Source organism: Boleophthalmus pectinirostris, unplaced genomic scaffold (genome assembly GCF_026225935.1).
Source record: "Boleophthalmus pectinirostris isolate CB_2022bp ecotype Guang Dong unplaced genomic scaffold, ASM2622593v1 HiC_scaffold_4, whole genome shotgun sequence".
NCBI lineage: Eukaryota > Metazoa > Chordata > Actinopteri > Gobiiformes > Gobiidae > Boleophthalmus > Boleophthalmus pectinirostris.
The window spans coordinates 11,143,935-11,167,529 of NW_026571353.1; the positions used below are offsets into that span (position 1 = coordinate 11,143,935).

The 23,595-nt window shown below is 37.1% G+C and overlaps 2 protein-coding genes across 2 annotated transcripts; one reads left to right on the forward strand and one right to left on the reverse strand.

Moving 5' to 3' along the window:
- Positions 1–62: 62 nt before the first annotated feature.
- On the forward strand, positions 63–4,758 carry LOC110163327 (calpain-1 catalytic subunit-like). The gene is made up of 12 exons (XM_020928256.2): positions 63–131; positions 1,509–1,748; positions 1,829–1,898; positions 1,989–2,107; positions 2,178–2,311; positions 2,392–2,566; positions 2,967–3,041; positions 3,120–3,205; positions 3,436–3,510; positions 3,582–3,742; positions 4,257–4,435; positions 4,504–4,758. The coding sequence occupies exons 2-12, from the start codon at positions 1,536–1,538 to the stop codon at positions 4,705–4,707; spliced, it is 1,491 nt and encodes a 496-aa protein (XP_020783915.2). The 5' UTR covers positions 63–131; positions 1,509–1,535; the 3' UTR covers positions 4,708–4,758.
- Positions 4,759–5,063: 305 nt separating this feature from the next.
- On the reverse strand, positions 5,064–19,738 carry LOC110163370 (TRPM8 channel-associated factor homolog). Its single transcript, XM_020928318.2, has 12 exons — positions 19,673–19,738; positions 17,443–18,150; positions 16,607–16,823; positions 15,530–15,827; positions 13,785–14,083; positions 12,886–13,060; positions 12,297–12,391; positions 11,998–12,211; positions 10,496–10,732; positions 10,045–10,268; positions 8,396–8,509; positions 5,064–7,262 (listed from the first exon to the last, which is right to left on the reverse strand). Exons 2-12 carry the CDS (start codon positions 18,078–18,080, stop codon positions 7,020–7,022), a joined length of 2,754 nt encoding a protein of 917 aa, XP_020783977.2. The 5' UTR covers positions 18,081–18,150; positions 19,673–19,738; the 3' UTR covers positions 5,064–7,019.
- Positions 19,739–23,595: the final 3,857 nt, after the last annotated feature.

A 23,595-nucleotide genomic window follows, 5' to 3' on the forward strand; every position in this document is an offset into this window, starting at 1 on the left:
CCACAGGGCCCGGTTCCACAGGAAAGCGGTGTTCTCGATCCGTATCAGCGACTGGTTCTGTGTGGTGTGAAGGCGGTGATTCGGAGATGGGAACGGCTGTGATGAAGACACACATCGGAAATAATCATGGTGTAAATACAGTGGTTCCCACATGGATTCTTAGCATGATAGGTCTAATAATTTTATTGAAATAATAATGACGATGATGATGATGATTATTATTATTATTATATGGATTTCCAAGGCAATTTCAATAATAATAATAGTTCTTTTTCACCTTGAAAATTAACTCATTAAGGACGATATTACAACACCGTATTACAACTCTGTTGATTTCAGGTAGGGCCAACGATTTATCTTTTCCACCACCTGCTTGTCTGAGGCATTCACACAAATAAACATAATCCAGAGTACATAGAGGAATAATTTATTAGGCCTACAAAAGTTAAAATATGAAAAATAAAAACAATTGGGCCCAATAATAAAATATTGTGCAAGTCCTTTTTGAAAAAACAAAGGAAGCAGAGACAGTCAAATGTTATTAATGTCATTAAAATGAGTAAGGTGCGTGTGTGGCCAGGTAGGTTATCCTTCCAGAGTACAAAGGATACTTACAGAACACCGGGCAGAGTAACTGCTGTAATCCATGGCTGTATTCGGCGCAGAACTCTATTTCAGATCGAATGAATTAAAGGACAGTTCTCTTAAAGAATAGGGTCAGCTTCATTTAATGCATGTTGACATATGAAGACACTTCTGAACACTTTTTTATTTGTAGAAGCATTGATGTTTGTTAAATCTCTGAGTTTTATCGCGTTTGATTTGGTCTCACGTGACACGGCGCAGTCGCTCCCTCCGGAGCCTGTTCTTTGCGCTACCAGGAGCTGTGTGCTGCTGCAGGACACTTGCTCTGCTTCGGAGGAAGCGACTCTGGAGGAGCGCTACAAAGTGGTCTTTGGAGGAAGTATCCTGGGAACTGAGAAACACCCACTGTCACTTTAGTCGCTGCCGCTCCTGCGCTCGCGCACCCTCACGTTCCCACCGTCTCTCGTTCGTACTTCCAAGTCCATATAAAAGTGCCTCGTGCAGATTTGCTCGCGACACCACTCTGTCAGCTCATTGGTTAAAATCCAGAGGGAAAAGTTTGCCTCAGGTGCATAGAACTGTTCTCAGGTGTTAGGAACAGGAAGTAAAATACACAGCACTGCACCGTGGAAGTGTAACTGCACACAGTAGGCTACAAACACATTTCACAATAAAAGTAATATGAAAACACGTGCACATCACTGCAAACAGCGTAGTGCATAGTTAACCTGTGACACAGATATGGGCTTGTATTCACCTTATTCCAGGAATTGCCGCCCGCGGCAATTCCTGGAGGTCAACTCCCAAATACTAAAATTCACACATACTCTGGACTGAAGAAGCAGCTTGGATGAGCTGTGAAACGTATTCGATCAAAAAGCTTTTGTCCAGTTGACAGAATTGAATTTCCCCTTTGCTCACAGTGTATTATCGAGTAAGTACGCTGTGCCATGGAGAAAGCAACAGGTGGAAGCCAGAGCATCGACAGAAGCCTGGATACCCCTGAAAAGTTCGACAACCAGGACTATCAGCAGCTCAAGCAGTCCTGTCTGAGCAAGAGGATGCGCTACATCGACGACAAGTTTCCCCCAGACACGAGATCCATCGGAGACGGAATCCTGAAGTCTTCAGACATGAATAAAGTGGTGTGGGTCAGACCACATGTGAGTGTATGACAAAGGATAGTGCACATTACAGAAAAAAGCTTTTAGACAATTTATACGTTTCTATATTGCTGTTTCAGAAAATTGTTCCAAATCCATCTTTTGTTGTTGATGGAATCACCAGGTTTGACTTTGGCCAAGGCATAGTGGGTACGTAAATATTTATTTCTGTGGTACTAAATAGGATGTCAAATTATTCATATATAGTAGTATTTATTAAAAATTACACATTATTCTTAGGGAATTGTTGGTTTTTGGCGTCCATTGGAGCTGTGACATTGCAAGAGCCCATCCTGGCTCAGATTATCCCAAAGGACCAGACGTTTGATGAGGACTACTGTGGTTTGTTCCACTTTAGGGTAAAAATCATTTGTTCATAACTTTGCTTCAATATACAATTCAGATACAAATCTTTTACTGGTGCCTCAGTTTTGGAGATTTGGCCGGTGGGTGGATGTTGTTATTGATGACAAACTCCCCACAATCAAAGGCAGACTCATCTTTGTCCACTCAAAAGACCCTGAAGAGTTCTGGCCTGCTTTGTTGGAAAAAGCCTATGCTAAGTATAGTACATGTTTATTATGCTAATTGAATATTTGCATGAGAGAGCTGTCCCTGGAATCACTCTGTGTTTGTTTTTAAGAGTATGCGGCTCTTACTCAGACATGAATGCAGGGACCCCGGTTGAGGCTCTGGTGGACTTCACTGGTGGAGTTCACGTGTGTGTGGAGCTGTCCAGTCCTCCTCCAAACCTATGGGAGCTCATGAGCCACGCGAGACAGTCTCAGTCTCTGATGGCATGTGCCATTCCACCAGGGGTAAATGCAGCCACTTCTACTGGAGCCTAAACCCAGCCACAAGGCAAAATAACTATTGGCATAGATCATGAGAGAAAATATGCATAGCAATCTAAATATACATTTGTTTTTGAATAACTCATACAAGTACGTTAAGACAAAAGAAGGTCCACATGTTCCAACAAGAAATTCAAGTATTTCAGTTCGGGATCTAGCCTGGGCATTTTGACACTGTTTGTGACTACATTTTCTTAATGTTTTCACATTCCCCATGTGAAAAGCTTAAGTCAAACAGAGCACAGTAATGCTTTGCTTGCTTTTGTGGTCAGAATGGGTGTGGTACCATGTCTGAATACAAATGGCACATTTTACAACCCCAACTTCTACTACTTTATCGTTGTGAATGAAATCTGTTCTACAGGCAACATCTGAGAATACAGTCCTCCCAAATGGACTGGTGAATGGCCATGCCTATGCGGTAACAGGGGTCAAAGAGGTACAGTTTGTAGACTACTTTTTAATATATCATGCATTAATAGCACAGTTATATTTTGTATGTTTATCCATTCATTAGATAAAGATCCGGGGGCAGCTTGTTAAGCTGGTACGTTTGTGGAACCCATGGGGCAAAGGAGAATGGAAAGGAGACTGGAGTGATAAGTAAGAGGAGCAAAATAGAGATTTCCTTCAGTGATATATAAAAATGTGTAACACAAGAGTAACACGGTTTCAAGACTAAGATTAGCGTAGTCTGATTGTTACTATCACGTGTGAAAATGAATGCAAATTACGGTGGACATATACATCATACAAATTGTTTCTGAGTACAAATGTAATAATCTCAAAATAAGGTAGCAATTGAAACCAGTGTTCTTCCAATACCTGTGCAGGTCACGTTTCTGGCAAATGGTGAGCCCCCAAGACCGTGCCACATGCCTTGATGTAATTGATGATGGAGAGTTTTGGTAACATTAATTTGAATATAAAAACTATTATCATAATAGCAGAACAACTAATGAAACCTCTGCTATGAAAGGATGACTTTGGAGGACTTCTGTAAGTTCTACTCAGACCTGAACATCTGCTGCCTGTGTCCTGACTTCCTGGATGGAAGCTCCACTTGTCACTGGAAAACCTCCTTCTATGAGGGCCGATGGGTGGCAGGCTCCACTGCAGGAGGGTGCTTGAACAACAGCGGTACTATTACAGTCACACTCACCAATGCAAAGTACAGTTTTACTCAAATGTAAAGAATGTATTATAAACTAGGGGTGTGCAAAAATATCAATATATTGTATTGTTTAATGTGATGACACAGTATTGTTATCGTGGGCTGCTGTATCAATATATCACTAAGAGTATTTTTTTGGTCTATGTCACTAAATTATTTTGTTACAGTACTACAATTTTGCTGATTGTTTAAAGGAAGGAACCTCGTTTACGCAACACATTTGACATTCTCACTGTTTTGATGAGTAAAATGACTGTGTTTTATTAACTTTACACAATAAGTGGTTTAACAAAGTATAAGCCATGGTTTAGCCATAATTTTTTTTCACTGAACTGTATTGAATCGATTTGAAATATGTTGTATCGAGGTATGTATTGTATTGCCAACTTCTCAATGATTTGGTAAGTGTTAAGTTTACCTCAGCACGCCACTATTCACCTATTCACCTTATTTATAAAGTACTAAATGTCTGTCTTGCAGATAGTTTCTGGAAAAATCCACAGTATCGTGTGAAGATTGACAAGCTGTTGGACAAATGTGCTGTAAACCAAGGAGAAAATAATATGCTGGTATCACTCATGCAAAAACCTAATAAGAGGAACAGGCGACAAGTAAAAAACCTGTACATTGGATTCTCCATTTTTGCAGTGCCTGATGCAGTGAGTAACTATTCATAGAACGATAATCTGCAAAAATATCACTAAATGTCTTTTCACTGATGTTCCAGGGAGTGGAAAAGTTTCCAGCTTCTTTCTTCATTACAAACAGACCAGTGGCTCAAACCAACAAATACGTAAATGCTCGAGAGGTGATGAAGCTTGTGATGCTAATGCCTGGGGAGTACCTCATCGTACCATCCACATATAAACCTGATGAGACTGCTTCTTTTCTGCTGACTATTGTCTCCAAGGCTGAGACCCATACAAAATAATACAAAATAGTACTCTAATTTTTCGTTGTCAACTATGATAAAATTGGTAAAAGTGAAGTGTTTTGTGATTTTAAGCAAACTTTAATTTATTTTCAAAATATTTCTAATAAACCACAATCTACTGTATTTATGTATCCAAATTCATTCTGTTGCCTAACCTTAGAGACTGCCCTAAACCTCTCTGCGCATTGTGCTCTTCAGTATGTTCCTCTTCTGCCTGTGCACTGTGCAGATCTGACAGTTTCTGCTCTAACAACAGTCTATAGTACAAATACACATTTCAAATTTACAGCTTGTTACAGCTGAGCTGTACAGTCAGATATTAGAATAATATTGGTCATGACAAAAAGCTGAACTGCTGAACATGGGCCTTTTATTTTAACACACAGTGAGAAAAAAATAAAGAAATTCAGAAGACACATCACTTAGACTTTAGCTCCTGTTTAGCCTAAACACGTGATGTATCTCATCTGAACCTTCATGTTCATGTTTGAACATTTCACATGTCTTGTGTTAACATATTGTTTGTCTCCATGGAGATGTTACATCTATCTCCATGTAAGTTTAAATTCTATAAACATAATTCTCTTAACAAAGTCTGTGAAATCCAACTGCAAAATAATTGTTTACATAGTCAACAGAACTCTGCTGAGACTATATGAAAAGTACAGATCATAAAACCTAGTGGGCAGAAACCGATTGGGACTCTGTAAAATAAAAAATAAAAATATAACGGAATAAAAAGACCTGGTCATGTAAATATATTAGTCCCTTAATAGTAATCAAAATCATAACACATTACTAGATATACATGGATTACCAGGCACATTTAACAGTTCACTGTTTTTCACTGTTTTGATGAGTAAAATGGCTGTGTTTCATTAACTTTGCTTATACCTTGTGGTAGGGATTGCTCTCAGTGCTGCATTCACATCTGCAGTCACCCGAGCTGGATGAGGGTGAGAGAGACCAACCAACGTGGAAGGTGAGAAACTGGGGAAACACATTTTATTTACAGTCCCAGTTTTGAGCCCTGTATCTCCTGTCCCAGCAGATTCATCCAAAACCATTGTTTTGCCTCAGTTTTATACAAGAAATGTCCCAGGTGTCCCTATTTTTGATCAATTTGATACCTTCCAACAGTAAAGAGAGTTTAGGTAAAATATTATAAATATAAACGCTGCTTAAAAATGACCAAAACAGAAAATGTGACTATACTGGCTCACATGTTAGTCACGAATGGTCTCTGCATAACAATCTTTTTTATGCACTTGTTTCACAATTTTATTGTTACCAACTACCAACAAAAACAGGGATGTCCCAGATTTTTATTTTTGAAAATCTGGTCACCTGAGTATACACACTATCATTTACTGAGTAATAAGTTGATCTAATACTGACAGGCCTAAGTCCACCAGTTAAGTAGATTTGTAGTGATGGTAACTGATATAGTAGGCCTAAAAAAACTCCCATATTAGAGTACAGGAGCATAAGGCACATTCCCACGCTGTTGTTATGCTCTTGGAAAGAAAACTTTTGAGTCTGTCATGCATTAGCTGTAGCATTAAACTACACTCTCAGTCCATCTCAACACAGTGGTTGTGTGTATTGTTTGTATTGTATTGTGTATGGGTGAGTGTTTGATGTGACTAATTAGGCATTGTCCACGGTGCACCATTATAGTTACTCTGATGCCCTCCCCAACCAAGAATGAAATGATGTGGCTTAAATCTCCATGGACTATGAGTGAGGAGCACTTGGTGTAATTTTCTACTTACTTTAAAGCTACTATATTATATTCTATGTTCTTTTTATTATAAGAATGTTGATGACAAAAAATAACAGTTCAGTCCCCTAACCAAGCAACGTTTGATTGGTACAGCAACCTTGTTTTTTTTTTTTTTTGTTTTTTATTTTGTTTCCAACAGTTAACAGTTGTTTTAAATAAAGGTGCACTATGTAATTTTTCTGGTGAGGGGCACTGTTTTTCTCCGTATGTTATTGCTTTACCTGGATTTATAGCATTATGGGTGTTTTTCGTGTTCAAAAATACCTCAAAAAATATTGTACAGTCCACAGATTCTGCGTGTCTTCATGGAGATACACTAGTGCATAAATTTAATGCCATACTGTGAAATCTTCTTGGTACAAAATAGCAAATCCTCCACTAGAAAAGTTACATAGTGCCGGAAAAACAAACTAGACCATGCAACATTTTTATACCATTTCTTATCATGTCTTATTATCTATCATGTGAAATTTGTCTGTAGATTTCAAACCCAACACCAGTTTTACAAAGTTTTCAACAACTATCACTTGTACTGGGTCATGGGGTGGTCGGTCCAGGCTGGCAATCTGGAGAGTTTCTGCTCAGTGGCGCCCTCTATTGGCCAACCCCAGGCCTTGAAAAACCCGCTCAGATTCATGCCCACAATCTCAGAGAAGGTCACACAATACAGGTTCATCTTGTCTTTGTTGTTGTTGGGCACATTGGTCATTGTGTGGTAGGCAGCGAATACCTTTTTAATGGATTCCCAGCCAAACCTCTCTACAAGCTGGAAAAAGAGAAATGCAAAGATTAAGTGCAATTATCATATGTTATTATAAGTTGTACAATGAAAATAATCAGTAGGTAAATTATTAGTGGTAGATTTATAACAACAATCAATCAACAATATATGACATATATTTTTATGTGAGTGATTAGAGAATTAAAGGGCCCATACTGCACTATTTTGTATTTCCTCATCAAAAACATACCTGGACTAACACACAAGCCCTGAAAAACATGGTAACACCTTGTGATTCCATGTTGTAATGCAGGTGCTCCACTGTGTTTTTAAATTGTAATACGGGATGCTCAGTGGGAGTTGACGTCACTATAAATGTCATCACAACAAAGAGATGGCAACTCTGATCATGCCATCGAGTAATGGACTATTTTGTTTTATCAAAATAAAACTGGAGAGTGAAGTAAATATAGAGCTGTACAGAGCATATGTCGGTGGCAGTAAAAACATAGCCTGGTTTCACTTCGTGGAAAACGTGACTTCGCAGCATTTGGATTCGTTCACTCGACGGTAGGCGGGTACTTTTATATTTAACCAGTCGCTGCTATTTGGTCGTGACGGATGTAATGCGCCGCTAACAGGGCTAGCTGGTATATCAAGCTTTTCTCAAATCCCGCAGGAAGAAGGGCAATAACGTCTTTCCCCTTGATAAAATTCACCAAACATTCTCTTTGTTCCAACTTTAAATCCTCGATCTCAGGAATGGTTGCACACAACACAGAATGTATGTCTTCGTCTACATCAATCTCAACCGCTTTGTTTACTATTGTGTTGTACCACAAAAGGGACCCAGTCAAGGCTTCACAGCTCTTCTCTGACTGGCCGGTGCACAGTCTACAACTGCCGGGGTTCTAGTGTATTCCGATTCCTGACCTATTCACTGTAGAGAAATGAAATTGAGCGAAGGCACTAGGTGGCACCAGCCTGGCTAGTAAAAACAGGAATTGATCAGCAATATGGTGATTTGAAATGAAGTGATTAAAAATGACTCAAACATGGACGAATCACTCTAAATAAAACAACTGGTGAGTAAATGGTGAATGCTTTACTTGCTAACAGAAACATAAAGATTAAATTAAGGGAATTATATTTATCCTTGTGTAAAATGATAGGCAAACCTGGACATAAGTCTCAAAAGCCACAAAAGTGTTCCACTGCGCGAGGTCTCGACCACTTTTCACATACTCCTTTATCCGATTACGACGCTTCTCCATCTGCATGGCTGGCTCACACTGTCAGAGATCAGAAGAATACATATGTTCTGTTCAAATATCTGTTCAAATGTATATCTATTTGCCTTGCACCTTTTGACTGAAGAATGATCTGTTTCATCATATGTCAAAAGGCCTCTGGCGTCATTCAAAGATGGTTATATTGGGTTCTAAATAATTTTCAACTGTGTCACTTTTTGGTTGGGGGTCTGTCAACTGCTTGCTTCTATGGAGATGTCACTGCTCTGCCTGGAATGTTCCACAGTATGACATCAAAAGCTCTACCTTAAATTTGTTCAGTTACAGGTATATAGCTCAAAAATTACATAGAACAACAGGCATTCTGACTGTGAGCGGGGTTGCCTCTCCACAGATCTGACCTGTAAGTTGATCTGGTTTGGTCTCCATAAAGATAGAAAGGTTTAATGCCATACTGTGAAACATTCCAGACAAAGCATTAAAGCATGTTATAATAAGTTATAGATATTCAAAGTCAGTTAAAATTCTACAAAGGTTTTTATAAAAACTTGGAATATTTTGGGAAGGAAGGAAGTCAGTAGGATGAGGCTGCTTGGTGCTGAGGTGACTCATTCCTGGTTCACAGAAGGAAGGATGATGGCTGTTTCCCATTTAAGATGAGCATTTCTCTGAACATTGCAATACTAATAAATACATGGGTTGGGCTCACATCACAACATTCTTAAAACCTATATGCCTAATGTCTGTACACCTTCACGAGGATCATTTGGATCATTTGAGCCCTGGAACTGCCAATCTCTACTGAACTAAAAGTACAAGGTAGATATTAATTGAAAAATGAGCTTTGGAGAAGCAGACAGACTAAAAATAAAGGATTACTCAAACATTTTTTACATAATATAAGACCTTTAAACAATCTATTGAGGCACAAAGGGATGGTCAAACATGTTGATCTTTGTCAGACTTTTAGACACAAGATTATTAGACATAATTTCTAATTTCTATTTAGTTATTCCTTTCAAAACTAAGAAGTGAGCATGGATGCACTTCGCCAACTCCAGCTTCAATTGACCAATTGAAAAAAGTCACCCCGTGGTAATTTTGGTCGTAAAATGTTTGTATTAATCTGCTCTACGTGATCCTGGTGTTTTTATTTTATTATTTTGTCCATAAATAAATTCCTATTCCTAACACTGAACTCAGCTCCAATTTCGTTACATAACTAGTCTGTATAAGTAAGATGTATGGAATTAAAATAACTGTCACCTGTTCTTCTGCCTCTAACGCTCTGTTTTATTGGCTGTTACCGTAGCGTTGTTGATGTTTGGTGGTTACCATTTAACAGAGCAGCTTAGAGTCACACACACACCTCGGACATAAAGAACACGCTCACACAAGGAGCTCATCTGCTTCAAAATCACATCAGGTCATGCCTCCCTGAACTCGGAGAGAAGCAAATCGCAGCCTAAATCTGGCAAATTCTCCTGTAGCGTATAACAGCCTTTAGTCCACCATCAGTCTATGGTTGAGCCTCTTCTTTGTTATAAATACAGAGTCCTGATACAAACATGAAATACCTCTTCTCTTGGGAATCCTAGCACAGTCTCGTGCACATACAGAGACCACAGGTTGCATGTGCACTCAGTCGTGTGATGAGGGAATTCCCAGCATGCTCTCTGCTGGTTGTGGCCCAGTTCATGGATGAAGCCCCAAATAGGTTTGGTTTTTATGTGTTGAGCATTGACGATAGTTTTAGCAGGTTCGCTGAAAGTCATGATGGGGTAGCCCGCATGCATCCAGCCTGAATGAAAAACATACAGAATACAATTTGATAAGACCTTTGGACACAGTATAAGTATTCAAATGAGTTAAATGAGTTTTTGGTTCAAATTTGTGTGTCATTCATAATAGGTATTGCTTCTATTTTGATTTATTTACTGGTTGAGAATGAGATATTGGTAATTAGTTAATAATAATTGTAGCAGGTCATATCAGAAAATAATATAAATCTAAAAAAACAAAAACTACCATGTGAGATCTGCACATCACAGACAAACCGCTCCTTCCTTTTAAACTTGGGTGGGATAGCAGCAAGGTCTGCAATGCCCCTCATGATCCTGTCCCAGAGAGCTGCCAGCTCATCAGGGCGCTCCAGGTTCCGCACCACCTCAGAGGGCACAGCCAGGATGATGTTCTCAAACTCCAGCTCTGCCCAGGGAGAGGGCGCCATACGAAGCAGCTGCCAGTCTAACAGGGACGTCACTCCTGGGGGACAAAAAGAGGGTCCTTAAACTGCTCTTCATTACTATGCACTTTACATGAGTATATTTAAGATTGTACTACAAGCTTGCCAAGTTTTTCCTGTTTAAATCGTTTCAATACTTTATAGTTATACTGGTTGGACATGGGCACTTAATATGACACGGTATATATACACTACCACTCACTCTCTCATCCAGTGTTTTTTTTCTTCTATATATATTTTTTTCCTACTAATTTCTACATTTTAGATACATATGGAAAACATCAAATATATTAAGCAAAATATATGTAATTATTTAGTAAATAAAGAAGTTAAATTAATATATATATTTTTTGACAAAGTAAAGGGTGACTAGTTTAAGGACTTGGTTATAAAATATTTTTAAAACGTTACTTGATATTAGTTACTTAATTCCATACTTCTTTGTATTTTTTATGTCTTCTGTATGTATATAAAATGCAAAAAGTAGTAAACATAATAAAAAAGATTGACTGGCAGTGTACAAAAGTTATTTCCATAACTACCTAGCAACCATACTGTAAATAAGGGCCAACACTCGCATTATGTAAAATGTATTCAATAGTTCTAACTGAATTTAATTTAAAAAATATCAACATAACAGAGTATTTGATCTGACTGAGTACCAGACTGCATGTGATACAACTGTCAGTTTAAACTGTAGAATGTGACTGTGAGGATTGGATATGAACACATCTGATAATTATGCATATGTTTTATTTATACAACTTTTTTTTTTTAAAGTACACTATGTAATTTTTATGGTGGAAGGTCTGGAGATGATATCACTTTACCTAAAAGGTTTCACAGTATGTTTCATGTTTCAGTAATGTCTCCTACAAGACAACGAGGCAATTTACGTTAGTCAGATCAGTGCAGACGTGAACCTGCTCACTGTATTTTTCAAAGTATTTTCAACTATAAAAACAACAGCAATTGTATAAATATAAGTTAGACAAGTTTGATGACATACTATAGAACATTCTAGGCAAAGCAATAACATTTCCATAGAGACTAGAAGGTGGCAGACACTCGATCAGAAAAGTTACATACTTCACCTTGAAGTTTGCTATAGTTTAATATTACTGTTTATAAATCTGTAGCATTATCCAAGTTGTTTTCTTATTCTTATTTTTTATTCTGATTTACGGTCAGTTGATTTAAATGGTACAAGGTGATCCTGGTGTGAACAACTACTACAACTGGACTCAAGAAAGGACCATAAAAATATAACCATGATTACACTCACCTGATTTGTAGTATGGAGCAGGTACGGCCATTTGAACTACGACCTCCGCTCCTTGCACCTGAGTTTTAGGTGGAGCCACCAGGTAAATGAGCCCGCCCCAAAGGTTATGCACCTGCATCATCTCTGAAGTGACTGGGAACCTCTCACAGACACATGGAGCTCTCTTCAACTCTGCAGCATTCACAAGACTGTCTGTTTGGCATCCAATCTGCACCTGCAAATGTATGGAAAATAGCTGTTCATAACTAATGTAACTAGTATGATTACATGATAACTATATGTTCTTTAGTATACTGTACCTTCCAGCCCTTGTCGACAATGCTTGCTGGTATGGAAATGTAGGTTTTCATCCCAGGAGACAGATATAGGCCAGTGCTCACCCACTCCTCTCCATCTGATAGAAATGTTATCCAAAACAGACTTGATTCAGTACAGAAAAAAAAAGTTCTTACCTCCTTTAAAAACATACCTAGAGTTGTGTTTTGTTTCATTTATGCATCTTTGAGTACCCTTTATTTTTAGTCTGTCTACATCTCCAAAGCTCAAAATGCTCTGTTCTACCTTGTGATATCATGAAGTGGTAGTTTTCAAGTTGACATCTACTTTTTACCTTTTGTTCTGCAGAGTTTGGCAATTCAAGGGCTGTGATTGTCCAAGTGATCCTAGTGAATTAAAATGCAGTTTAAAGACATAGTGGTGCACTTCCTGTATTACCACATGAGGGTTGCAGGTATGCAGGGTTTATGTGTTAAACATGTGTGAATGAAATAAAACAAAACTCCAGGTCTGCTTTTGATGAGGAAACAAAATTATAACATAGATCAGAAAATAGCGTCACATGAACCCTTTAACAGTCTGCATTCATATCATAACTGTATATACTTGTACCTGCGGTGTCTACGTTTACGTTGATCCTGTGGTTGTAAATGACCGGTAGCAGAGGGTTGTTTCTGATGAGATAGGGCAAAAGTTCTTCTTTGTTTGGGCAGACCTTATACACCTCTGTGCCAACATGCAACAAAAACTTGTCTTTGGGAGTTTTCACAGGGCAGCTCTCACACGCCTACAATAAAAACAATATTAAAATGAGGTGGTGCAAGTTATATAACGAGAAGAAATGTTCTGACTTGCTAATTATCATTGATTGTAGTGCAAATAGCAGAGAGGACATCATAATAATTACTGTGAAAAAAAAGGAAAAATTTGTAAGAAATGTAAGTAGCCAGACATGCCTTAAGTTAATCTAAAAAAATATGGTGCATAGTCAATTTCACAGAAGAAATAAAGTGTACTTAGGAGTAGTGTTTTGCCCAATGCCATAACAACCATATGAATTTGTTAATGGGATCCCCAAACCTCCAACAACAGCTCTACTTACGCAGCTGAGATCTTAGGGGCTTGTTAGAATCAGAGACTTTCCTCCGAAAACAATTTAGTCAATTTTCACTTGGGAATCTTTAAAGTTGAACTTGGAAAACACCACCTTGTGATGTCATGTGGAAATACAGGAAGTACTCCACTGTGTTTTTAAACTCCATACTAATAATGTCAGCGCTGGAAATGCCTATCTTTACTCAACAAAAGGTAAAAGGTAACTGTTAACTTGAAAACTACCACTATGTGACATCACAAGGTGGAACAGAGCATTTCAAGCTTCTGACGTATATAATGTAGATGTATATAGTATGTACAGTATATATGTAGTCTAATAATAAACAGTTACTCAAACATGTGTAATTGAAACAAAACACAACTTCAGGTCTGTTCTTTAGAACCATTAAACGTACCTGTGGCATTCCACATGTTTTAATCAACTCTGTGAAGGTGCTGAGGATCTGCTTGTAGTTGTTGTTGCTTGAGTCCAGTCGTAAGTAGGTAGTGCAGTCTTGGCTCAGTTTGGTCAGCCACTCTTCTTCGTGTTTAGCCAGCTGCTCGCCTTTAGTCACATGACCAGCAAACTTATGCAGGACGTGTCTGAAGTGGTACGTGTTTTTGATGGCCTGGCTGGGAACTGGAGGCTTATAGGCCCCATCTGTAATGTACTTCTCCAACAGAGTCATGCCCATTTTGTTCAAGATCTTGTTTCCTACAATGGAACATAGTACATCACATACAAAAAAAAAATATATATATATATATACATATATATATATTTTTTTTTATGAATTCAATTTCATTTAATTAGTATTATTATTATAGTTTTGCTTTTGTTTACTTATATTTATTATGAATATTTTTTATTAAGTTGGAGTGGTGGAAAAAAGTGATTTAAAAAAACAAACAAAAACACATAAATATTGTGTCTACTGTAATGTGTCAACCAAGAATATATATGTATATTGTTTAATTATTAATTATATCGCATAGAAAAATAAACCAAATTTACAATGAATACAAAAGCAAGTGCGAAATTAATTAGCAATGTCACAATATATTTTAGTGTTTTGATTATTGTGTGAAGAATTATTATGGATTATATCAAGACAAACAACAGAGAAATCTTAAAGGCCTCGATTAAATTAAACATTTCTTATCAAAATATGTCTTTCCTCAGTACAGTTATGTTTTATAAGTAGCTGGTTAAAAGTCTGCCCTGTACTCTTTGCATCTAATTAGAAAGAGTGATGAGGAAACAACATTATAACATAGATCATAAAATTGCGTAATATAGGCCTTTTAAAGCTAGTATAGCAATTATGTAGTCATAGTTTAGACCTTGTTCACACCTGGTTTAGGCCTGGTGTAGACCTAGTTTAGATCTGGTGGCATTTGGTGTGAAATGTTTGTGAACCACTGTTTCAAAAGATCAGCAGTCCTCTATTTGTCTTACCAGGTTTTATGAAATCAAACTTTCTCAATGAATAAGTAATATTAATATAATGTGACATAAAAAGCCTGATTAAAAAGAAACTTTTACTATATTTTTACTTTTTTGGTGGAGGGTCCATCTTGACATCATCCCATGTGTGTTATGTACCCATTGTGCTATCTTTGGGGTTTCCTGTTAATATATCTAAAGTCTGCACAGATCCTTCCTCTAGGTCCTCCTCTCCTAAAACATCATTACTGCTTCAGGTTGATTTAGAAAGCACAGCTATTTAATGTTGAAAATCCTATTCTATTTTCTAAAGAATGAATTTTCATTGTGGTGCCTCTCTCCTCAAACATCTTGAGAGGGTCTCCTGCATCAGGTTGATCTAGAAAGTACTAGTATTATTTACTGTTGAAAATTCTTTTCTCTTCCATAAATAATACATTTTCATTGTGGTACCCCTTTCTTAAACCAGCTTGACAAGGTCTGTCGAGTTAGTAACAATAGAAACAAGTCTATAATTGCAAGTTGTTGTTTTTATTGTGGTGTGGAAAATTTTGACACAGGTATCTGATTTGTCTGCAATCTTGAACTAATCCTATTAATCTCCATGTAAGAACACGACTCAATTAGCTCCTTACACGTGTTTTGGTTTTTCCAGTTCTGCCAGTAACCAGACAAAGCCATACTGATTTAAAAGTTATGGTCCAACATACATACCTGCAAACTCAGTCATATAATTCTTGTCTTTGTGACTATGGGCCCAGTGCCATGCGTGTCCTCCCAGTAGCAGGCCTCCTCCCTCAGCCACAAACTCATGGATCTGCTGCACCTCGTCTTCCTTGTAGGTCGTGCACACATACACACTCAGGTCCTTACGAAGCTTGGTCTTCTCACAGTTAAGGCCAAATTTCTTGAAGACTTCGTACGCCTCGTTCAGCTCTGGCACAACTCCGATGACACCCTGCCTGCCCTCGTCCAGCCAGTGCAGGGCATTGGTGAAGAAGGGGGCAAGAGTCTGTCCCAAAACAATATAGTAATGTAGTTTATAGTTCATTTAGAATTTTGGCAAGTAATACACAAGTAAAACATGTATTTAATGAGACAAATCAACAAGGACCGATCCCTGGGTTTCAAAATGATAAGAGATTAGGACTGTTGCCATAGCGATAAACAATTAATTTTTATTTTTTTTATTGAAGATGTTTTGCAGACAAGTGGAGAATTATTATCTTTTAAAAAATGTAATACTATAACTAGGGATGCATCAATCCAGCTTTTTTTGTTCCAATACCGATGTCGATACTTTAGCTTGAAATATCTGCTAAATCTATATAGCCAATATCAACTGATATTATGTTATCAGAAACTGAAAATATTATTTATTTCCTTTAAACACAGCTTTATACACAAGTTTAATATTATGAGATGTTTTTGGATTAACATGGATGTAAAGGTGCACTGTGTAAGTTTTCTGCTGGAAGGTCCGCCACCTGCTTGTCTCCATGGAGATATTACTTGATTATTCTACAGTATGGAAATAAACTTTGTAATCACAATAGAATGGTAAGAATTCATGTTTTTGAGGAATTTTTTTTGAATTTTGCAATTGAACAAACGCAAGAGGGATATGTTTAATGCCTTACTGTGGAGCATTCCAAGCAAAGAAATTACATCTCCATGGAGATAAGCAAGGAGTGGAACCTCCACCTTAGAAGTTACATAGTGCACCTTTAATTCATAATGAACAAATGTAATTAATTGTACAGCCATAATTATAATTTTGCACTTCTCTACCTCTCTTTTCATCAGTCCTTCATGTGAGATCACCACCACTCTCCCCTGTCCATAGTAGGCTCCGGCCAGAAAAGCTCGTCCATCTGGGGTGGTCCCGATGGGGAAGGCCAGAGATCCATGGATCAGAATCTCAGACGCCACCACGCCATTCATCAGGTCAAACTCTGAGATGCCCTGGAGCAAGAAGTCCAGGTCGTCCTCAAAATCCCTCCCAATTCTGAAGCATACAAAACAAAATATATGGAATGTAATATTTATTTTTCTTAAATCTTACATTTCATAAAATAGATTAGTTGTCAGGTTAAGTCTGAAGAAGACAACGGAGAACAACACCTGAAGGCAGATGTAAGTATAGAGTCCAGACTTTAGACTTTATTTTTGCAATTTGTTTAATATTCAGTATTTATGATTTTAAAGACGCACAATGTAAATCTTTTGTTAGAAGGTCTGCCATATGCGATATATGACATCAATCTGACATCAATCTGAGTTACTATTGAGATCAGTGGAGAGGCAAGCCCTCTCAGTAAGAATGCATGTTTTTCAAAGTAATTTTTAATATTTTGTTTAAAAACTAGTTTATTTACATTTATTTTAATGCCATACTGTGGAACATAACAGGAAAAGCAATAGCATCTCTTGGAGACCTGCTGATGTCAGACCCTTCACTAGAAAAGTTACACTGTCTGCAAATGTATGTCTACTTATTTAGCTGACTTGGGCAATTTTTGTTGTAAATTTCAATATATTTTGAGTGCATTTGGCCATTGTGCCCCATACACACACACACACATACGCACATACACACATATAACAATGGAATCCTAAGAACTTACACAACAGACATCCAAGAGGCAGGGATCTGGGGATAGACCGGCATGATCTCTGCGTCTGCTGTGTGTTTGGAGAAGTAGACTCCAGTCACTCCGGACACTTTATTCCCCGAAAACTGCAGCAGCGTGTTGTCTCTGGGGTGTTGCGATGCCCATGACCAGCCCTGCCCCGCGATCAGCACCCCTCCTCCACATTTCATAAACTCTATAATGTCTTTGGCTTTCCCCTCTACGCTGTACGCATCCGTTACATACACCCCAATGCCCTGACCATTGCTAAAATCATTCATCACTTGAAACTGGAATTTAGAATTGAGCTTTTCTGCAACGTCTTTGGAATACACATGAACACCAACAGGTTGTGATTTCCCCTGGTTCAGCCAATTTATAGCATTCTCAACCAAAGCTGGCTGCGTACCCAAAAAACTTTCGTGCCCTAGGACAACAATGCGACCTGAACCGTACATAGAAGCTGCTAGAAGTACTTGACCGTGACTGTTCATCGCCAACGGAAACGCATGGTCTCCAGTTAAAACCAGGTCACACGGGACATTGGAACCACGGAAATCCAGCTGTTTTATTCCTCTCATTATGGAGACGTAGGCTTTTTCCAGATCGGATTGTGAATGTGAGGAAGGCATAATGACTTATAGTGTGTACTACAAGATGCTAAACTGGAGGGTCACAGAGGTGGGTGGTTCACTGCACGATCTGAAAAGACGAGAAATATACAATTTTATATAAACATTATTAAAAGTGTAAAGATAGTACAGCAATAGTAGCAGTAGGCCTAGTTGTTGTAGTAGTTGTAGCTCTAGTCAGGGCTGTCAACAGAAATTTGGGGGCCCGGAGCAAGAAGCCTCACATGGGCCCACTCTAATATACATGAATTAGATTGCCCTGGCTCTAGTGGTAGTAGTAGTAGTAGCTGTAGTAGTAGTAGAAGTTGTAGCTGTTGTAGTAGTGATAGCAGTAGTTGTAGTAGTAACAGTTGTAGATGTAGTAGTAATAGCAGTAGTTGTAGTAGTAACAGTTGTAGATGTAGTAGTAATAGCAGTAGTTGTAGTAGTAACAGTAGTAGATGTAGTAGTAATAGCAGTAGTTGTCATAGTTGTAGTAGTAGTAGTAGTAGTAGTAGTTGTAGTAGTAACAGTAGGAGATGTATCAGTAATAGCAGTAGTTGTAGTAGTAATAGTAGATGTAGTAGTAATAGCAGTAGTTGTAGTAATAACAATTGTAGATGTAGTAGTAATAGGAGTAGTAGTAGTTGTTGTTGTAGCTGTTGTAGTAGTAATAGCAGTAGTTGTAGTACTAATAGTAGTAGATGTAGTAGTAATAGCAGTAGTTGTAGTAGCAATAGTAGTAAATGTAGTAGTAATAGCAGTAGTAGTAGTTGTTGTTGTAGTAGTTGTAGCTGTATTAGTAGTAGTTGTAGCTGTTGTAGTAGTGATAGCAGTAGTTATAGTAGTAACAGTTGTAGATGTAATAGTAATAGCAGTAGTAGTAAAAGCAGTAGTTGTAGTAGTAATAGTAGTACATGTAGTAGTAATAGCAGTAGATGTAGTAGTAATAGCAGTAGTAGTAGTAGTAGTAGGAGTAGTAGTTGTTGTAGTAGTTGTAGCTGTAGTAGTAGAAGTTGTAGCTGTTGTAGTAGTAATAGCAGTAGTTGTAGTAGTAATAGTAGTAGATGTAGTAGTAATAGCAGTAGTAGTAGTTGAAGCTTTAGTAGTAGTTGTTGTAACAGAAGTAGCAGAGAAAGTAGCAATACTAGTACCATTTTAAGAAGTAGCATACTTTATAAGCAGTGTTGTACTATACATTTTAGCAATTCCATTTACTCGCTTTGAGTAAAATAAACATTATATTTTATTTTGCAGTAAAAATACTTCCCACACTGCAAAAGATTTAACCTCACTTAAAATGACTTGAATTTAGATTATGAAGCTTTGAGTTGAGACTATAAATTAGATGCATGGTGGAGTATTTAATCAGTTTAATGGCAATTTCGACTCAAAAAATACATTGGTGTAAGTGACAAAATAAGGGGAATGGATAGTTACGTATTGGAATAAGTCTGAAACACCATTAAACAACTGAAGAAAACAGCACTAAAATTAAGATGAATACTCTGCGTTGAATTAATTATAAATAATCTTGAAATATTTTTTGCAATGTAGTTTAGGCATATACACAATAGAATATTAGTAGTAGTATTTTGAAGTTATATACGTACCTGGAGTTGCTATAGAGACAGCCTCACATGGCAGCAATGATTTTAGACCAGGAATCACTGACCGAATAATACTAAAGGAGAAGTTATTTGTTTAGCCACACCCCAGTCACGCACCGGTGTTTTTGCAGCACTGCACCTCGCTTTTGTTCAAATGTTCAAAACCAGGATACACCCAGGTGCCTGCAAACAAACTGGTCTAGCAACTAGCAAATTCAGGATGATTCTTAGGCAGCCAAAGGTTTCCTTTTTGGTCCTTCCTGTATATCAATACTGCCCATCGCCTTCGCCTTTCTCTATTTTTCAATTTCGTTGGAAAGGGAAACACAGAGGTTTGCAGTCACACAGATCTGATTCCCTTTTGCATTTATGGAGTTCGCAAATTCTGAAGCCCATTTTCTGCTGTTAGGACATCCAACAACCACACAATTATGATGTCCAAATTCCATAACTAAAATATGTCAATATCAGAACCAGAAACAAATGCGATATGGTTCAAAAGACTTGAAAGTCCAAAATTCATGATGCATGTATGAACAATGTATAAATTGTTACTGTTACTGTCTTGGTGAAAGTAGTTGTGTAAAATGTGTTGCTTTACCCAAAACACTGCTTCTGCCCTGCTTCTTAATCAAGACAAAGGTAAAATTGAGTGTTAAAATTATTTATTATAGTAATTTTAAAAACTAATGAGCATGTGATAAAGGCACTTCAAGGTAAATGAATAAAATAGTACATTACTGAATGATTGTAGTTATAGGGTTAATGTAAGTATGAACAAAGACTTCATAATATTCATAATAAACAATTACTATATTTAGAATGACTCAGGCTTATTAGCTATGAAAGTATTACCTTAACTCAAGTCCCAACCCCTAATTAGAAGTCGGGATTGCAAATATTACACAAATTTGACTCTTGTGAGTGTTAAGCTACGTTATAATGTCACCTCATCAAAAACATACCCAGGGTTGTGTATTGTTTCATTCACACATGTTTGACTAATACATTATTTTTATTATTATTATTATTATTATTATTATTATTATTATTATTATTAGTCTGTCTACATCTCAAAAACTCAAAATACTCTGTTCCACCTTATGATGTCATGTTGTGGTACTCTGGAAGTTGACAGCAACCTTTTACCTTTAGTTCAGTTGAGATTAGCAATTCCAGTTATTCACATGATTCTAGTGAAGGGTCTAGTTAAGTGTATGGAGTATAAAAACACAGTGGAGCACTTCCTGTATTATAAAAAAGATGTTTTTGTTTGAGAGAAGAACTCAGATTAAATATGCAGGATTTGTGTGTTAAACATGTGTGAATGAAACAAAACAACTCCTGGTATGTTTTTGACGTGTAAACAATATTATAACATAGATCATAAAACAGAATAATTTACTGTTAAATTAGACAGGCTGGCACCACCTAGTGCCTCCGCTCAATTTCAGTATTCAGTGTTGTCAATGATTCCCGAGATTGAGGATTTAAAGCCGGAATAAAGAGAATGTTTGGTGAATCAAGGGGAAAGACGTTGTTGCCCTTCTTCCTATGGGATTTGAGAAAAGCTTAATATACCAGTTAGCCGTTAAATGCCTATAGATTCAAAATTACTGTGTTGTTCAGTTATATTTGGTCATGGGATGGTCGGTCCAGGCTGGCAGGTTGGAGTGTCTTGTCTCAGTGGCGTCCTCCATTGGCCAACCCCAGGCCTTGAAAAACCTGGTCAGATTCATCCCCACAAACACCAATTTAAAGGCATCCCAGCTAAATTTGTCCTGAAGCCTGATGGGAAAGAAAGTATAAAAGATAAGGTATCATTTAGTATATGAAAGCTGGAACTATATATTTTTGGGGTCAGTATTTACCTTTTATACATTTAATTTGCACTACTGAACATGTTTTGGTTATTTTTTGGCTATATGGTCAGATTTAAAAGCAGTAAAAGATTAAATTAGCTTTAAATTAACTTTTCTTTACAATATTGTACATTTAGAATACTTTTTGTGGTTTAAATTGGTTCTTGGGTTATTGGGCATAAATTTGCTTCAATATTATCTTTTATCATTTGTATTTTCTTCAGCGATATATTGTACTCCAGAATCTGTTACTGTGACAAGCCTAAATACACTGTTTACAGTTTTAAAAAATATATCAAAAGACTTAATTCACAATAGTTACTGAGCCTGAATCATTCCTAAAAAAAATAATTGTTAATTATGAAAAAAAATCATGCTTTATATAGGATAATTATGGTGTACATATTATTAAAGGGGCCCATATCATGCTATCTGATCTGTTTTATAACGTTGTTTCCTCATCACAAACATACATAGAGTTGTGTTTTATTTCATTCACTTCATTCTAGGTATGTTTATGATGATGTAACAGTACTTCTGATATCACTTACCAGTGTAACTAATAGTATTGCTAGTGTCATCTGCAACTATCAGTCAGGGGGCCAACAGCTACACGGCTTTTTGTTGTGATGATGTTTACAGTGACGCCAGCTCCAACTGGGCACTGTAGTTTTCTGACAGAAGTCTTTTATTAAGTTATTACCTCCGCCAAGGAGGTTATGTTTTTGCGGGCGTTTGTCTGTTTGCTTGTTTGTTTGTTTGTTTGTTTTTTTTGTTTGTCTGTTAGCAACATAACTCAAGAAGTTATGGACCGATTTTGATGAAATTTTCAGGATTTGTTGGAAATGTGAAAAGGAAGAACTGATTTCATTTTGGGGGTGATCCAGAAGAAATCCTGGATTCTGGATCACTTTGAAATTTTAGTTAACATTGTGGTAAATGGGGCCAAAAATTTTGTTTCTCAATATCTTGGTTAATTATTGACCAAACCCCATGAAATTTGACTCAGGGATGGACAATGGGATCCTCTTTCATATTCCAAAGGCTGATCCGGATCTGATCCACAAGACTGATTTTATCGCAATTTATATAAAAAATGGGGGTAGTCCTTGGCGGAGGTCTGCACTCTCTGAGTGCTTTTCTAGTTTTAGATGAATATTACGATTTAAAATGTACAAATGTTAACATAATGATCCACGGCTGTCATAGCAGACACTTTCTGCAGCCAAAAGTCAAATTAGTAACTTCTTTGACTCAATGCTAGCTATTAAAGTGTTCCGTTGTGCTTTTTATCTATTGCAGCTCATGTTTTTTTTCATGATATTGTAACTGTACATGTAGGATTTTATTTAAGGGGTTATCCATTTTCAAGGTTAGTGGTTAACGGTCATGGCATAAGCTGGTTTCAACATTAAATTCTATCTTTCTGTAGCAATATACCACACTTCAAAATTAGTTTTTGTGACAGGCCTATGGGTACATATTATTGTTGAGAATATAAAATAGATTACAGATAAATGACAACAGTAATGCCATTTATGCCATTCGAAACCAACAGCAACAAAAACTTTTTTTTTTTATTAGGCTAATATGCGTGATGACTACATAGAGTAGCGTTTAAAGACTCCCTAGCTCCCTCATGTGGTGAACATAATTATGACAAATTGAGCATGTTGCTTAAAATTGGATATAATAATTACTTGTACAGTATGTTGCCAGCACATTAATTTTAATGTGCCTATGACAGGTTAGATGACTCATTTGACTAAGTTACGATCATTGTATTTAATATTTTATTTAAAACATTTTTTGGCCATTTCTAAAATCTTACTTCCTGGTTGGAAATCATGAATCATATTAGGGAATTCCGTAACATACCCTGAACCAAATCTCCTCTAATGTACACAGAAATTATTATTTGACAAATAGAAATACAAATAAGAAAATACCTTTATTTTGTTGAAACAATGTTTATAAAATTGTTTCTAGTGTGTGTAGAATAAAATAGTTTCTAGTGTGTAAATTGTGCTGAACTTTGATTAGAATTGTCCCTATTGTGATGTC

What these genes read in the sequence shown, in the direction of transcription:
- LOC110163327 (XM_020928256.2), top strand. Translation starts at nt 1,536, where the DNA reads ATGGAGAAAGCAACAGGTGGAAGCCAGAGCATCGACAGAAGCCTGGAT. An exon ending in CATGTGCCATTCCACCAGGG is followed by an intron (nt 2,567 to 2,966) that starts GTAAATGCAGCC and finishes TCTGTTCTACAG; the next exon opens with GCAACATCTGAGAATACAGT. An exon ending in AAAGGAGACTGGAGTGATAA is followed by an intron (nt 3,206 to 3,435) that starts GTAAGAGGAGCA and finishes ATACCTGTGCAG; the next exon opens with GTCACGTTTCTGGCAAATGG.
- LOC110163370 (XM_020928318.2), bottom strand. Translation starts at nt 18,080, where the DNA reads ATGCCTTCCTCACATTCACAATCCGATCTGGAAAAAGCCTACGTCTCC. An exon ending in GCCTCTTGGATGTCTGTTGT is followed by an intron (nt 16,824 to 17,442) that starts GTAAGTTCTTAG and finishes TGTATGCTTCAG; the next exon opens with AATTGGGAGGGATTTTGAGG. An exon ending in AAGGACTGATGAAAAGAGAG is followed by an intron (nt 15,828 to 16,606) that starts GTAGAGAAGTGC and finishes GTTTTGGGACAG; the next exon opens with ACTCTTGCCCCCTTCTTCAC.